This window comes from Zootoca vivipara, chromosome 7 (assembly GCF_965207765.1).
Source record: "Zootoca vivipara chromosome 7, rZooViv2.hap1.1, whole genome shotgun sequence".
In the NCBI taxonomy this organism is placed as follows: domain Eukaryota; kingdom Metazoa; phylum Chordata; class Lepidosauria; order Squamata; family Lacertidae; genus Zootoca; species Zootoca vivipara.
In genome coordinates this window covers 46,974,154-46,990,970 of record NC_142590.1, presented here as the reverse complement: position 1 = coordinate 46,990,970, position 16,817 = coordinate 46,974,154, and the positions used below count along the sequence as shown (strand labels likewise).

At 46.1% G+C, this 16,817-nt stretch overlaps 1 protein-coding gene across 6 annotated transcripts in view; it reads left to right on the top strand.

Moving 5' to 3' along the window:
* Positions 1–16,817, top strand: part of SZT2 (SZT2 subunit of KICSTOR complex) — a 76,112-nt gene that overhangs the window by 36,616 nt on the left and 22,679 nt on the right. For 4 of the 6 annotated variants that reach the window (XM_088673325.1, XM_060276973.2, XM_088673323.1 and 1 more), the window contains 23 exons: positions 77–212; positions 565–693; positions 1,381–1,585; positions 1,851–1,963; positions 2,265–2,493; positions 5,310–5,463; positions 5,554–5,646; positions 5,798–5,879; positions 6,012–6,290; positions 6,515–6,650; positions 6,766–6,882; positions 6,970–7,033; positions 7,225–7,410; positions 8,473–8,736; positions 8,897–9,074; positions 11,557–11,631; positions 11,886–12,024; positions 12,460–12,565; positions 13,008–13,131; positions 14,397–14,549; positions 15,361–15,463; positions 15,620–15,734; positions 15,890–16,001. In XM_088673325.1, coding sequence (XP_088529451.1) covers positions 77–212; positions 565–693; positions 1,381–1,585; positions 1,851–1,963; positions 2,265–2,493; positions 5,310–5,463; positions 5,554–5,646; positions 5,798–5,879; positions 6,012–6,290; positions 6,515–6,650; positions 6,766–6,882; positions 6,970–7,033; positions 7,225–7,410; positions 8,473–8,736; positions 8,897–9,074; positions 11,557–11,631; positions 11,886–12,024; positions 12,460–12,565; positions 13,008–13,131; positions 14,397–14,549; positions 15,361–15,463; positions 15,620–15,734; positions 15,890–16,001 — 3,292 coding nt within the window. The remainder of the gene's footprint in view (positions 1–76; positions 213–564; positions 694–1,380; positions 1,586–1,850; positions 1,964–2,264; positions 2,494–5,309; positions 5,464–5,553; positions 5,647–5,797; positions 5,880–6,011; positions 6,291–6,514; positions 6,651–6,765; positions 6,883–6,969; positions 7,034–7,224; positions 7,411–8,472; positions 8,737–8,896; positions 9,075–11,556; positions 11,632–11,885; positions 12,025–12,459; positions 12,566–13,007; positions 13,132–14,396; positions 14,550–15,360; positions 15,464–15,619; positions 15,735–15,889; positions 16,002–16,817) is intronic. The other 2 variants (XM_060276974.2, XM_088673324.1) reach the window with 1 other exon arrangement.

Here is a 16,817-nt window from a genome sequence, read left to right as displayed (position 1 = left end):
GTTAAATCTGGGTGAGGAGCAGGGTTCCTATGTCAAAATGCTGTGGCCCATGTTCAATTAGTCTTTATTGTCTTAGGCTCCAAACAATACAGAGGCGTCAAAAGATGAGATCTTACCAGCACCTGAGGACCTCTTCCCCCAGTGGCGATGCTATGCCAAGCTGGTAAATCCACAGCATCTTTTCCTCACCTTCCTACCAGCTACATTTCCAGGTAAGGGAAACTGTATCAGAAAGGGAATGGGACACCTGCCTGAGGAAATGAAGTCATACAGAGATGAGACAGATGCTCGCCAATATTCTGTAGGCTGTGCCAAGGGATGCTGAATCCTGCTACAGGTTTAAATTCTCACTCTTTAAGGACTAGAAGCTTGTTGCTTTGTTTTCTTTAAGAGAACAAGATGCTGAATTGTTCATCTACCACCTGATTCCTTTCTTGTGTGGTACAGTAGGAAGATTACGGCAGATGTGATGATCTGACTATGTTGGTTGCTATATATCCCATGAATGAAGCTGGGTGCAATGACAGCAGATAATGTGCAATAAACTCTTACCATCTTTTCCAGACATACAGAGGTTGATGGCTCATGGGACAGATAAATCTTCCAAAGAGCAGGAACCAACACTTTCCCAAGGAGAAAAGGAGCTGGAGACTGCAGGGGTGCTTCCAACCGTCAGTGTTACACCAGCCAATGGTACCAACCTTGTTTGGGGCTTCCTTGCACCACAGGCAGTCTCTTGTGTTTGGAATCAGATGGGAGGTGAAGGAGATAATGGAGATTGCATTAGGTTCTGGTTATAGGTGTTCAGAATCATACACTTTTAGCCAAGGGCGCAAACTTGAATAGGGTATATTTAATAATTTAAGATCCATACACAAGCGTATCATTGGGAAGATGTGCATGTTTATGTCAGTCTCTCTTGAACCCTGATGGAGACTTGCTGGAGCGGGTTGGGTGAAGACCCTACCGCACCCCAGAGGACATTGGGGATGTTTACATGTGCGGGCTGGGGCTGATTGTAGTCAAACAACATCTGGAGGGCACCAGGCTGGGGAACGTCAGTCTATGTTTCTTGTGCCTGCCAGCAGCTCTCCAGGAAGTCACCAGCAGAAGTCTTTCCTACCACCTGCCCACAATATCATTTTTAAAACTGGGAATCCATTAATACCTTCTGCATGCAGAGCACATGCCCTTTTGTTGCAAAAGGGCAGGGGGGAAGTAAAGCACTACCTGAAGTGCCTTGAGGCAGAGGAAAGGGTGCACATTTCAACTGTGCTGCTCTGAGTCACGCAAGGTGCATAGAAAGAGCATCATTTCCTCCTTGTTTGAGCTGTGAGCTTGAGGCTGCTTCTCATCCTCCAAGATGTATCCCGTCTACAGAAATTGGCCAGGACTCGGGAGACCCAGACACAGTGCCAAGAAGAGAAGGGCGTATCTCCTTCAGCCGCCAGACATCTCAGCTTGACCTGGGCGAGAGCTGCCGAGCCCGCTGCCCTGTCTATGTCTACAGCTGCTCCTTGGAGCTGCTGCGGGAACAGATGAACAGCCCCAGGGTAGATAAGCCTCTGCGGGACATCTTTTTCAGGTGAGCTCAGGGGCACAGGAAACCCGACAGCACCTCTGCACCTGCTGGGCAGATCTTGGCCTTCGAGGTTGTACAGAGGCAATCACTACTCAGTTTCCAGCCATTTGGGCAGGGATATGTATAAGCTCATGTATGTTAGGCCAAGCACTAGTATTGCCAGAGCCTTAAGAGAGTGCGAGATCTGGAGGGAAAACTAAGGTGAGGGAGGAATGTGGGCCTTGTCTTAGAATCTAGATAGTCAACATTGGATGATTTTGTCTTCCAGAAGCCAGTCAGTGGAGCGCCCCACCAGCACTCCCTGGCTAGATGCCAAGCACAAGGAATTGCTGAGTTTCTGTACCTTGCTGCAAGAGCATTCCCATCAGTGCTATGTGAAAGGTAAAGGATAGGTATACCCAGGTTGGGTTGCTGTCCCCAGAGTGGGAGGAAGCTGACTTTTCTGTTACCCCTCTGGGCCTGACTTCCTTCTGGAACACCAGGAAGAGGGCCTAGGCGCTGCCATGCAGCTGCGGCAAGCTTGCAATTCCCCATACTTAGAGTGAACCTCTACTATCAAAACCTGCTGTGTTATTCTGCTCCCCCACCCCCAGGTTCATCGTTTCTGCTGCTTACCATGTTGCTGTAGTTCTGGGTGAATCTGCAGGACCAGCTAGCTCTTTGATCCTCTGATTCTTTGCAGGGCTGTTCCAGAGCCTACAACAGGGTCACAGCATTAGCTGCCCCGATCTGCTCATAGCCATGGATTACTGTGAGGAGCTCTTGCAGGAGATAGACATCACAAGCTTTCTGCTTACTCTGTGCAACCACGTGCGGTCCTTCTGTGAGCGCCATCAGCACCTGCCCACCAACTTGGAAGGGGAATTGACGCAGGCCCCCCGAGCGCGGGGTGTGCTAGTCTCTGTTTCCAGGTGGGATGGCTGCTTCCATATAGAGAGATCAGAATGAATTGTAGCTCTGGGGTGGCCTTGGCAGCGTTGGAAGAATAATGTATCTTGTGGGGCTTCCCTCTGCTGGTCTTGTATGTAGTGGATTGTAGCCTAATAGGTTCTTTCATCCATGGCCCCCAAATGTCAGAGGTTTGCCAGAGTCCCATTCTGCACACCAAAATGGCTCTCCCTCTCTAATGTTCCAAGCCGGATTCTGATTCTGGAGCCATGCAAGGCTCTATATGGGGAAGGGAAAAACACAAATCATATCAAATGCACATAAGCAACGAAGAGGGCTTATGGACACTTTAGATCAGGGATGGATTTAAGCTTTTTCAGAGCTGTTTTTAATAGGGTTCCTTATTTGTTTTTTAAATATTTCTATTTATTGCATGTTTTTAGTTGTGTCCGTTTTAATTTATGCTGTGAGCCTTGTGGGCTGCATTGGAGAAAGGCAGGGCTATACATTTAAATAAATAAAATTAATTAGGTAGGTGTCAGTCTATAATGTCGATGGGCCTTGGTTGAATTTATCCAGCCTTCTGTTTTCAGTCAAATAAGGATCAAGATTGAAGCTGGGCAAGGAGTCAGATTACCAGGTCACCCAGTTCATGTGCATTTTTGTAATTGCTATGCTCAAGCAATTAATCTGCATTTCTCATTCTGGCATTGAAAGAATTTCACCTCCTTCCCCACCTTTTTTAATTAAAAAAAAAGCTTTTAAGCTTTTTCTTTTTTGCCTGTGGAAAATGAGCTTGCAAAAAAGAAGTGTAAACAGTGCAGGATAAAATCTCACAGGGCACAGTTGGGCTGTGTGGAATTTCTAGCAGTCAAGGAGCAGCATTTAAAAGCTTTGCATAGCTTGCAGGAATAGAATAAATTATGCAAAATAAGCAAATAATTGCAGAATCTCTTTTAACATTTGAATGATCTCAATATATAGTGCGGATATATTTATGCAGATCAGATGATCCTTGTGTATTTCCTTAACTTATCAAGGGCAAAGATTACTTATAGTCATAACTTGGTGCAGAAAAACTGATTCTTTGAACAGCAATCCCATCCCCCCCCCCGGTGCAACAAATGAGGAAGGACATATATTTTGTAGGAGAACGAGATTCTGTAACCTGAAGTATAAATGATCCCAGGCTGACTGCCACGTGCCTCTGCACATGGAGAAGATACCACTCAAGCAAACCTGTAGAAATGAAGGAATTTGTGCCTCTATAGTACAGTAGAGGAGAGCAGGAAGGTTTGGCTTGCAAACTGAAAATGGGGCAGCCAAACGGAACTAGAGTGAGAAAGGAGAGACACTGCACCAGTTTAAAACAGTACAATTAATAAAACCGATATAGGAACACAGTATCACAGGTGTAACTGATATTTATAATTTGTGGAAAAGGACAAGCCAGATGCCAACCATGAATAGATCTATGAAAATAGGTGCCACAAACTAACATAAATACCACCACCCCCTTTAACCAAAGAACCCCCAAGTGAGATGGATTGATTGATGGCCTGTCTGTCTTTCCCCCAGAACCTAATGCAAGGCGCCTCACAAAAATTAAAGCAAAAGCAGCTTTACACTCCCATGTTCTCTACGGGTTCTTAGAAAGTCTTGTGGCGCAGCAAGCCACTGCAGCTTGCTGGTTTGTGGATGCATAAATCAATAGGAAGGCTGAGCACATCTAGCTACAGTAGAGATTTATTAAACCACTCTTTTCCAAGTGGCCTGAACTGGAAAACTCTGGTTTTAAGGATTCCCTAGAACAGGCATGTCCAAAGTTTGGACACCACTGCCCTAGAAGTTAGGATTGGGTTAGATCCTGGTTTGTAGGGAGCTCTTAAACCAGAGGTTCCCAGTTCAAAGTATAATGGGAAAGAGTGACTGCATCCTTTCAATAAATCAATAAAGTTACAATGAATAAGTTTAATTACAACAAACGTAGTTTTATTATTCAGCATATTATTAAACATATTTAAGTGATTGCAAATCAAGCTCAACAGCTCACCTTCCTTCACTATTTGCATTACTGTCTTCTGCCAGTTATTCTTCCTCACACTTTCTATTTGGCTGAATCAATAAATGCGCATTGATCTGCATTTAAGGCGTTTATCCATTAATCCTCCCCTAATCCAATCGTAGCACATAGGTTCTTTTAAAAATCAATTGACTAAACTTCCATCAAATTAGTTTTAGACAGGTTTGATGTAACCGTAGTTTAGATAATTTTGAGATTTTTCTCCCGTCTCTAAATGCTATAAAATGGCTCTCTGAAAAGTGTGGCCTGAAGGAGCCATTGAGGGAAGAGGTATATATGTAATTGTTTTGTTTTGTTTTGTTAGTTTGTTCATTCATTTTGACAGGAGGAGAGGATTGGAATCCCTATGCAGGTGAACCAAGAGCATACACTACTTATTTGCCACATTCAAGGCTGAGCAAAGCTGATTCAAACACAGTATTTTATGCTCATGTGTTCATGGTCAGAACTGGCTATACTTGTGGAGTGAATCTGTGAGCCGGGCCCTAGATTTCTGTCGAGGTTCAGTTCACAGACCCATTGCTCCAGAAGATGCATCTTCCAATATATCTTTTTTTGCACATGAAGCAGTTCTGTGTGCACCTGTGCATACCTCTTATTTCTGACCCATTGGGGATCTTAGGATGTATGGGGGAATAGAGGCATGTAGGCTGCTGCTGACTGAGGAGCAGGGAGAGTTAAGGTTGTATTATTGGGAGCACAAGTACACAGAGCTGCCTGTGACTGACTTCACTCTTCCTTGAACCTGCTGTGCAGTGCTGAGACGGAGGATTTTAGTGAGCCAGAGTCCCATGTTTCGGCCTGCCCTCCCCAAGAACCCAACCCCAGCTGCTGTTCAGAGTTCCCCCTCTCTCTGCTAAAGAGCAGCCAGCCTTGCCAGGCGCACCCCGACTTGCACAGGATCATCCAGGTAAGGAGGAAAGTGCTTCCTCTGGGTGAGGGGAGAGGGTAGCTTTGATGGCCAAAGTATGTTCCCAACTGTTCCTTCTTCCCGTTCTAGGAAAAGTTCTTGGAGATTGGCAGCTTGCATTTCAAGCCCGTGCCGTCCAATCCTCATTATTACTTCTACTGCCCCCCTTCTGCCAAAAAAGAGGTAGGAGGATATGCTTGTGTCTTTGCCACCTTGCCCAAGGAGGCTCCTTTAAGAGGGTCTGGAAGGCTGTAAAAGAGCCAAACTTGGAAGGATACGTGTGGCACCCAGACTTGATGCACATTGCACATGTGGCTTCTTGTCCCCGTTTTAGGAGGAGACCTCTCGGGACCATACAGATAGGAAAGGTAGTGAAGACATGGAAAGTTCAGAAACTGATCTGGTGGCGGATGAAGGTAAGGGAAACTCTTCCTCACCTTGCTGTTCTGAGGACTGCTGTAACAGGATTGTAGTTAACCCTTTCAGCCTTTCACCAAAGCTCCATCGCTCCTTGAAAACACTTTGGCTTTTTTCGAACTTGCCCGTAGGCAATGCATCCGGCTATGGCATTGGGACAGAGAGTGACCCCGAACTGGAAGTAGAGTATCGGGAACGGCTGGACCACGAATTTCTAGAAGCCGACTCTCTGTCTGACTCCAACACTGTTAACCAGGACGAGGACTCCTTCAGCGTGCTGGGAGACTCTCTGGCAGAGCAAGAGCTGCTGGAACAGGACATGCCACCGCTCTTTGTGCACATGACGTGCTCTGTGAAGCTGCGCAGCCAGCACAGTTCCATGCCTGTTCGCTCGCTGCCCACCTGCCTAGGTGAATGGAAATGAGCCCTGGGGTTTGAGGTGGGGGTGGGGTGGCATGGCTAGGGTTTATGGGTTGCTGGAAGGGAAGGTTAGTTTCAGCCTCCAAGCAAGGAGTGGTGGGTGCTGGGGAGGGAGGGGAGGGATCATATGCTGAGGCCCAACCTCCTTGAGCACTTGGCAAGGAAGGCTGAAGTAGCATTGTCTAACTCAAGTAATATCTCTTGCTTTCACTAGGGGAGGTACTGGGCTGCTTTGAGAGCTGCAAGGCGCTGCACACCATTGACCTCTCGGACCTGTGTGTGACCCTCGACATTTTTGTTCTGACCCTCCCCCTGGAAATCGAAACGGTGAACGATCTGCATCACAATAGGTGGGACTCCAGGGTGGCGGTGTGGGCAGGGGAGTTTGGAAACCACAACTTTGTAAGTGGCTTTGGCAAGACGCGAGGGCTGAGCCTAGTAACTCTTTCCCTGTCTTCACTACAGGTACACCTCTGAGAGTAGCGTCTCCTTCACCCGTTCCCCAGGGCGGCCCTCCTCCTTCCGCTCCGATGAGGAGCTTATGCACACCTTGGACAGGTTGCCCTCCACTGTGGACAATGGGTATTTATCCTCTCCATCATGTTGCTATGCTGGGGTGCAGAAATAGTGAGCCACTGTCCTTGACTGTTGCATTCTATTTTTCCCAAGGCACCCGGCACTTTCCAATCTTCCTGGAGTGCACAGACAAGCCGTTGAAGTTACCATGACAGAGGTGAGTTCATTTGGCCCTTGGAAAAAGAGACTTGCTCTGAGACTAATTAATATCCCTCCCACTCCTCAGCACCCAGCACTGTGTCCTGACCAAGCACCAGCATTGTGAACCTTGCTAAAAGCAAGGCTGCAACAGGGTTTGCGCTTTACTTAGGATCTAGACCACCATGTCTGCTGTCTTTACTGTCACAGATCCGCTGGCTTTTGGATGACGAGATTGTGTCTGCATTGCGCCATTCACGGACAATTACCTCTGGCACTTTGAGCCGGGTGGCTACCCATGTTTACAGTTCTCAAGGCCGCCCAAGCTGCCACTGTGAAACAGTCCCTTTGCAGTTTGTGTTTGGGCCTGAGAGCTCTCTGGAAAAGTTTCGTGAGGTAAGTGATCTTTCAAGCTATTGGTATATGAAGCACTTAACAACTTGGGGCCAGTTTACTTGAGCAGCCACCACCCTGATTTTTATGGGAGGGTGCTGTATATAAATACCTTTATAAATAAATTTTGATGCCCCATACTTGGTCACTTAGATTTGTGGAACTTGCACTTTCATAGATGTCACATAATGTACAGTAAATCTTTAGCATGCTTTGGAACTCCCTGGCTATCAATATTAGAGTCACACCCTGTCTATATTGCTGTACATTCCTGGTGAAAGCCTTTCCCCCCCAGCAAACCTACTCATCACCAAACTGGGAGGGGTAGCTAATTCTGCAGAAGACAGAATCAGAATTAAAAATGGCCTTAACAGATTGGAGAACTGGGCACAAGCTAACGAAATGAATTTCAATAGGAACAAATGTAAGGTTCTGCACTTAGGCAGGAAGAACCAGATGCACAAATATAGGATGGGGGACACCTGGCTTACTAGCAGTACATGTGAAAAGGATCTTGGGGTCTTGTTGGACCACAAGCTTAACATGAGTCAACAGTATGATGCAACAGTACAAAAAAAGAAGAAGAGCTAATGTTATTCTAGGCTGCATCAATAGAAGTAAAGTGTCCAGAGCAAGGGAAGTAATAGTACCACTCCATTCTGCCTTAGCCAGACCACAGTTGGAATACTGTGTCCAATTTTGGGCACCGCAATTTAAGAAGGATGTTGACAACCTAGAACATGTGCAAGCTGATCAAGGGTCTGGAAACTAATCCTTATGAGCTGGGTATGTTTAGCCTGGAAAATAAGAGACTGAGAGGAAATATGATAGCCATCTTCAAATATCTTTATAAATTTATTCCCCCCCCCAATATGACTTCAGTTTTCCACAGTCATTTGACCTTCAGCTTATAAACCCTAAACACCCCCAGCCCCCCCCAACAAGCTACCTTGATGCTTCTCCATTCTCAGCCATTCTGTCTTGCTTTATGCCGAAGAAACTTGCACCTGCCTTTTGCTTGTTTCTAGACAGTCACCCCGTTCTTTTTCTTTCTTTTTTATGCAGGAGTTCCAGAGAATAGCCCTACCTGGCTATGTGCTCAATGCTGAAGACAGTGATTTCTACTATGTTTCCATCAGTCGCCTACATGCCCCCAAAGGTGGGCCTAGCCCCACAGTAACGCTTGAGAGCACCATGACTGGAGGCAGGTGTGAAAGCAGCATTAAAACAGAAGGCTCTTTGCCCTGCTCCACTCCCCCCGAGGAGGCCCATGGTCTCTGGGCATGGCCAGCAAGTGAGAACAAGCAGGAGACGGAAGAATTCCTGGACGTAAGTAGCCATGCGCATGCTGAGTTGGGTAGGGTGATCTGGAGACGTGTTTTTTTCTTAGATGGATTATTGATGGATGCTGTTTGGAAAGGGTGTTTATTGGGAACGGCATGTTATGGATTGCATTCTGGTAATCTGACACTTCTTTGCTGTGATGCAGTTGTCAGATGAAGTTCCACAGCCAGATCAAGCCCATGCTTCGGAGTGTGGCTCCTTGGATGAGGAAGCTGCCGTGACCCAGCCACAGCCTCTCCCGTGCTCCTTGGAGAAGTGGAACAGTGAGAAATCTCCCTTAGCAACACCATCTGTAGCGAGCCTGGCAGACTCTGTGACTCCAGGTAGGGAAGATGAGCTGGCATCTCCACCTGAATTTTGGAGCAGGGGCTGGGGAGTTCAGCCGTGTGGGGTTGCTTTAGCTCATCCTGCCCCAAACTGGTGCCCTCCAAGGAGATTTGGACTTCAACTCCCAAAACTCCAGACCACATGGCCAATGGAAATTGTAATCCACAACATCTGGAGGGCATTGTGCCATAGAAGGCTGATTTAGACAAACACTAGGTTTGCTAAGCAGTTCCTTTAAAAAAAATTATACTTTTCAAGTTTATACATTTCACTAATTTTGTACATTTCACTAATTCTACAATCATTTTAACATTTCAAAACTTGACTTTCTTCCCCCTCTTTCTGCGGTTCCTTAAATTTATCTTTAATATCCTTTGCCTATCCAAATTAACTTTCCAATTTCAACAAGTATTATAAAAATCCTGTGGTTTACCAGTGCTGTCCGAAATTTACAGAAATTCAGGAAAAGCACATTCTATAACTTTCATCGCAGAGAGGGCAGTAATTGGGTGGGTGGGTGGGTCATCTAGGCCACAATACCTTTATCTATTTTGAAGGTGTGTGGTGGAGTCTCCTTTGGAGGTCTTTAAGCAGAGGCATATGACAAGAATGCTTTGATGGTGTTTCCTGCTTGGCAGGGGGTTGGACTGGATGGCCCTTGTGGTCTCTTCCAACTCTGATTCTATAACTTTACAAGAAGCCATGCAAAACCAGTCTGTGAAACTGGTCGAAAAGAAGAATTCCTGGGGCCAAGCTATTCAGTTTCCGCAAGCTCTTTGTTTCAATCCTAGATATATGAAGCCAACTGTAATAGTATTGTACACCCAATCTGCTAGCATTTGAAAAGGGGTGTGTGTGTGTGTGTGTGTGTGTATGTATGTATGTACATGTACATACATACACACACACTAGCTGGCCCGGCCACGCGTTGCTGTGGCTCATCCCTGTGACTCCCCCCACCCTGTCGAGATGCTGTGGAGAGGGAAGCTTTCCTAGCTGCAGTACCAGTGTAGCCGTCACTAGAGGGCGCTGTTTTGCAACCTCTCCTGTGCTCCCAGCATCCCTGGCTGTCTATGAGTTTTGTGTTCAGGAACAGTGGGGTTTACCTGCTTTACCTGCCATAGGTGTGACATCTATCTACGCAAACGGTATGCAAACCCTTGCATATCCGCATGTGACGTTGTGTCCAAATTTTAATGCAATTGGTCAAGCGGTTTTGGTGAAAAGTGGAGACTATATATATATATATATATATATGTGTGTGTGTGTGTGTGTGTATGTATATACATATATAACACACACACACACACACACACATATATATATATATATATATATATATATATATATATATATATATATATTACTGAAAGGCTTTTCAGAACCTAGAGGCTGACTGGGTGCTTCTTCTTCAAGGGACAAGTGCTTCCATCAGTCTCTGAGGCTGCAGTTATGCTGTCAGTCCAAGATGGATTCTCCATACTTCTTGTGGCACTGGGAAGCCATAGGAAGGTGGTTATATTTGTTGAAACATCGGAACATTATTGCCGAGGTTTCGTGTAGAATTTGGCTCATGATGATCCTCTGAAAGCGATTAAGTGACTGCCTTTTAACGCCATATAATGGAACTTCTCTGCCTTACCAGTTCATTAAGCTGGCTTTATTGCCACTCTGTTAGGTTTTGTTTCAGTATTCTGTTGTGTGCAGGTCAATCAGCCTCTCTTCAGAGGAAAAACGCTTTTCAGGTCTCCCTTTTGTGGAAATAGGATTAGAAATGTAAGGATTACATGGGAAAGTGCCAAGTACTTGTCCATGCTCCTTTTTAATATGCAAATGCCTTCCTCGTTCTAAGGAGTGTGTTGGTTTCACCTACTTCATCATTCTTGAGAGGCCTTTTGGTGCCTTTTACTAACATACACTGTTTGCTCCCTCATATTTTCAATTGTGCATTGAGATTGAACCAAAATATGCCATTTCACCCTTGCGAGAGAACTGGTGCTTATTCAAGTTAGCATTTTCACCCCAGGCCTGACTGTAATAGCAAAGTCTCTCCCTTTCTCTCCCTCTCTTAGGGGTGTCCATTAAAGTGCCTTCCTTTGTAACTATGCTCCAATATTGATTTTTCTGTAATCAAAACCACTTTAGTCCTGTTGGGCTCATGAGATTGTAAGCTCTAAAAGGCTGCCATGTGTCTTGCTGTCGGGCTTCTTTATGAAGTCAATCTTGCTTTGTTTCTTACATCAAACAACCCATGCAGCAGACGGGGTAAAAAAAAAGAAGCCAACCGCTTTGTGACATGCTGATCCCCTTTTTCTTCCCAGGTTTGTTTCTTGTTGCCTGGGCTTGTACATGCACAGGTTTTTTTTTGGGGGGGGGGGAAGGCCGGTGCTTAGATTGAAATCTGGCCCCAGAGCAAGGAGAGAATTGGGGGGACCTAGGAGACCTCAGAGCAGTCTCTCAATATCTCTTTCCTTACAGGCTGTGGGAAGCAGCGTCCCAGTCGGGTACAGAGCCTGGTATCGAGCCAGGGCAGTATGGATTCCGATCTCCTAGGTGAGTGGATGAGCCAGGTCATCTTTTTGTGTGGAAGAGACGATAAGCCAGTTCTCAGTTGGGTGGAGGCAGGTTTGTGGCAGAGTGACAGGTTGCTCAGCTGGGATTATTTTGCCTTGAGGTCCAGGGGCATCCACTTTGTGGAGATGGGACTGCAAGGGAACCACCATGAGGCGCTCTCTCTGCCCTTGGCTTCTTGTCAAAGATGGATTGGCCGAGCCACTCAGCAGATGCAGTGCATTTTCATTTCTTAGGCTATGATGGCGGGAGCAGTGATTCCGAATGCGAGGAGGCAATAATGAGTGACCTGGAACCCAAGTGCCCTCTCATGCCTGACTTCTGGCTGATTGTCAAAATCCACCAGGACCGGGTGGAAGTCTATTCCCACACACGGTAACATCCCCTTTCCCATGCCCTGCTCACCCCGGGATTCTGGTTCCCGAAATGGCAACTGTGGCTTTTACCCCAAGCTCTGCATGCAGTTTCTCCCAGTCCCCCTGATCTTAGCCTTGTGTTATATAGCTGGCTTCTGAGTTCTCCAGACTTCACTTGTACAATCTGTCTTGCTTTTTCCAACATGAAGCTAGCTGGCCTTGTGCCTCTGCCAGTTTCGTGCTAATGCTGGAAAAGGGCGAAGAGCCCAGGCCGTGATAGTTATAGATCCCTCCCCCCAGGACTCGTGCATTTTTAATTTCAGTTTTTCATTGTTGACTGTGTTCAATTCATTACTAACGATCGAGCAGGAAAACATATTGTGCATATAGTCTGCTGTTGTGGGAGCTCTCTCAAACGTTCTCCTGAGCAGTCTCCCTTTTCCTTTCTGTACAGCAGCTTGAGTGCGGTGAAAGCAACGCAGAATGAGGAAGGGGAATGTGGGCATCTTCACCATACAGTGGTAAAGAAAGTTGGTGAAATCTGCCGCCTTGTTAATCAGGTAACTCTGGCACATTCGGTCTCTCTATACTGACTCCTTGGTAGCAGGAATATCTCCCTACTAAGTTCCAAAAGTTGAATTTGGCAAGGTCACTCATTAGCCAAAATATTTGAAAAATTCAAAAAGCTACAGCTTTGGCCACTGGAAAAACCACCCAGATCTTTTCTGCTCGTGGAGTGGAGCCGTTAAAGAGAAACTTCATACACCCGTGTATATCTATACACTTTTAGATATCTTTTCACCTTAAACATGAGGACTGAGATGCTGATATTTTAAATGAGGAAGCTGGAATGTACCAGCTTCATCACATTATGTTATGATTACAGTCGTGCAGACAAATATTGCCCTTGAATTTCAAGGCAGATACCAGTTTCTTCTACAGCCAGACCTCCTGTTGTGAGGAAGCATTAAGTCCATCTCTGCGGCCCTTTTTTGTCCACAGCGGCTGCTGCTACAGGACCTGCATGACAGTCATAATTGCAATTCCCTGCTCGTTGCTGAGAGCGAGGAGGATATCTGGAAAAGTGAAACGCCGTACACCTACCGGCAGCGCACTGGGCCTGATGGTAGGAGTGCAAAGCGGTGTCCTTATCCCCAATAACGTTGTGCTGAGCCTTAGAGCCTAGAGCAGGTGTAGGGAACCTTTGGCCTTACAACTTGCAACATCCCTTAACTGGGGCTGATGGCAGCTGCAGTTCAGCAACCCCTGCTGGGCCAAGAGTTCCCCGCACCTGGCTTAGAGACTCTGCTTTCCCACTAGTTTGGCTGTCCTCATTATATTAGAGGCAGGCTTCCTACAGACCACAGGATGAGATTCCTCTCTTACCCTGCCTGTTATGGCAGGGCAGTACTTGGGGAAGTGACAGCTGATGAATCCTTTTCATTTGCCGTTTTGTCACTGCTTTGGTGGTGATGCACCGTCCTGCTTTTCTTTTCTTTCTTTTTTTCTTTTCCAGAAAATATTCTTTATTTGAGAAATAATAATTTTACAAAAAATGTACAACATGTAATAAAAATAAAAATAAATGATAACAACAACATAAACATGGGGAAAAAGAAAAAAGAACCCTGCACCCTCCACCCTGTGATGACTTCCAGCCTTTTCTCTATTTCGGTTTTTGTATCCAAGCTCATCTGTATAGCTTTTTACATGTTTTCTTCCATTTTTGTTTGGTTTACTTGGGCCCTTCACCTGTCTGCTAAGAGCATTTCCCACAAATTCTGCCATGTAATCATTGAATTTTCTCCAATCTTTGTCTATTTTCTGTTCTGATATTCCCTTACTTTCTCCCATTTTCCTCGCCACATTTTGATACCTTATCAATTTAATTTGCCAATCCTCTATTTTTGGAATTAATTCACTTTTCCAGTTTTTAGCGATAAGGAGTCTGGCGGATGTGATTGCATACATTACTAGACATCTGTCTTTTTCCTTGATATCTTCACTTAACATTCCTAATAAGAAAATTTTTCAGGGCAAGCTCTGTAGGATCCCTGTTTAAGGTACAGTGGTACCTCGCAAGACGAAAATAACTCGTTCCGCGGGTTGTGCCATCTTACGAAAATTTTCGTCTTGTGGAAACAAATGGCAGATGGCAAAAAAAACGGCAAAAAAAATTCGTCTTGCGAGACGCGGCCATAGAAAGCTTCATCTTGCGAGGCAACAAAGAATTGCTGGACGCTTTCGTCTAGCCAGTTTTTCGTTGCGCGAGGCATTCATCTTGCGAGGGGTGTGTGTGTGTATTTGCCTTTTAATCTTGTGGCACAACTGTTGGCTTTAAGAGAACTCTGTGGAGGGCTGGCCTGCTGAATTGCATTTCCCGCTGTGCAGACTACCCCGGAGAGGAGAGCTACCAGCCCCATGACTATCTTGCGGCCACCATGCAGTTCATACCCGGACACTTTGCTTGCGATGCGGTCTGGAGCACCACCATCCATGTGCATTCACGACTCAAGATGGGTCCCAATATGGGTGTTGCACGCGGTGGGTATATGGATGCAGGGAGCTCTGGCTATTGGGGGGGGGCACGTGAGGAGCTATCCCCAGACTCCCCGTTCCTGGGCAATGAGTTCTATCCTGTCATTGTGCCCTTTCGCCCCCAGCGGTGGCCCACTGATGATACAAATTGATTTTTAGGATTGGTGTGAAGGCTTAATTAGCCAAATGATGTGGAAGGTGGCCTGAGTTAGGCTTCAAACAAGGTAGTTCTGCCACAGGCTCCTTACAGGAAGAGGGAGCCACAAATACAGTGGTGATAAAATGCACAGAAGGGGGAACTTGCGTAACAAGTGGGAGAATTTTTCAAGAAGCAACTTTGTGATGGGGGAGAAGGGAAGCTTTGAGTATAAAAATCTGAGCGAGTTCATTTATTAGAAGAGATCCTAGCGTTGAGGTAAGGTTTCATCATGGAACGAACTGTATTAAAAATAGCTCCCTTTTAACTGTTATAAAATCCTAATAATAGGCTAGCTACGATCTAAAAGAAGCGCGTTTGAAACAAAGGGGCTTTTTTCATCCCAAATATGCCCTTAGCTTGAAACATACAAGGATTAGATATTTCTCCATTGGATACGCTTAGTACATGTTTATCACAGCCACCAAATTGCAATGATCTTTTTCAAAAAGGGGTATGTTGAAAATGGGCAGTAGTTATGAGGATTAGGCTGGATTAATATTTGGGAAATAAAATTGTAGAGGGTCGCGTGCTATGCTGGTTTTTGAAGAAAGCAGTGGGTGGTGCATTTTTATCAGACTTTGCAACTTGTAAGCCATCACTCTCCCCCCCCCCCTGCAGCCATCCAGGCCCTGCGTTCTGTGCTCAATGCTTTCTCAGTTGTGAACAGGAAGAATATGTTTGTTTACCAGGAGCGCTCAACCAAGTCTGTTTTCTATTTACGGTAAGTTGGCCATTCTGTCATACGGCACCCCACAAGTAAGGGGGTCGCCTTCACCTGTGGTGTCTTCATCTCCTCTGCTGGTATCTCCTTTTGGAATGTCCTTCAAGCCCATTGCCCTTGGCTTTACCCTCTCCTCTTCGTTACTTTCTCCTCCAGACTCTCTGAGACCACTTCCAGTGGGAAGGGTGGGGAAGCTGAAGCCCAGAGCCTTTCATGCCGTTCACTGGCCCTTTCGCGCAGCCAGGAGCCCATATACATGGAGGACCTGAGCGTGAGTCTGTTTTCCTCCCAGGGAACCCCTGCACCCTTGCTGCCGAGAGCACAAGAGCGAGCATGCCGGCTGCACACAGCATGCTCTCTCTGTCTTTCCAGGAGTGTTGGGAGGCGGCTCCATCTTCTCAAGCTTCTTCTGTTCTCCTTTGATAGGGCTCTCGCTCCTCTTTAGAGACGGCCTCTTGCCGCAGTGTGGACTCGGCCCGCCCGGTGAGCCAAGTGGACAGGCATATCCAGCTGGTGGTTCATGGAGTTGCACCGGCAGGTAAGTGGCACATTCATTCAACGTAAAGTCAGAGACGGGAGGCTTATTGAGATCTTGTTACTGCCCTCAAGCTATCTGCCCCCTGAGGTGTTTAAAGACCAGACAAATGTTGGATTTAGTAACTCTGTCCCCTTTAAGGTGGGCTTTCCCAACCTGGTGGCTCCCAAATGTTGTGTCGTTGGACTACAATTTCTACCATCTACCTTGCTGGTTGGGGCTGATGGGATTATAGTCAAAAACATCTGGAGGGCACCCAGTTGGGAAAGCTCACCTTAACAGGGTTTTAAAAATATATGTTGCATTGAAGCCCTTTCTGCAACAACAAAGGGAAATGCAGCCTTTTGCTCCCTTCCCATTCTTTAGTTCATCAGCTCTCTGGAATCTTGTGTTAATGTTTTGTTTCCTCTGTAATTTAATAACAAGCCATTGGCATTCTTTTCCCTTGTGGTTTAGCTGCTTCTGGCTTTTCCTTCAGACAGCCGTCTGTGGGAAAGCCTGGCTGCTCTCTTGTGACATAGTTTACTGTGTAGCACACACAGATCATTGATCTGGAACACAACTAATGTAGCAGTTGCAAAATGCAAGAAATGGCAGGTGGAAACCTGCAAAGGCACATAGGTAGCTTCCTTTTTTATATACTGTCCCAGACTTTGGTCCGTCTGTTGTCTACACTGACTGGCAGCAGATTTCCAGGGTTTCAGACAGGGGTCTTTCCTAGCCGTACCTAGAGATGCCAGCTTTGAACATGGGACCTTCTGCATGCAAAGCCGTTGCTCTACCACTAAAGTTGCAATTGTAGGAGGGAGTGGATAGGTG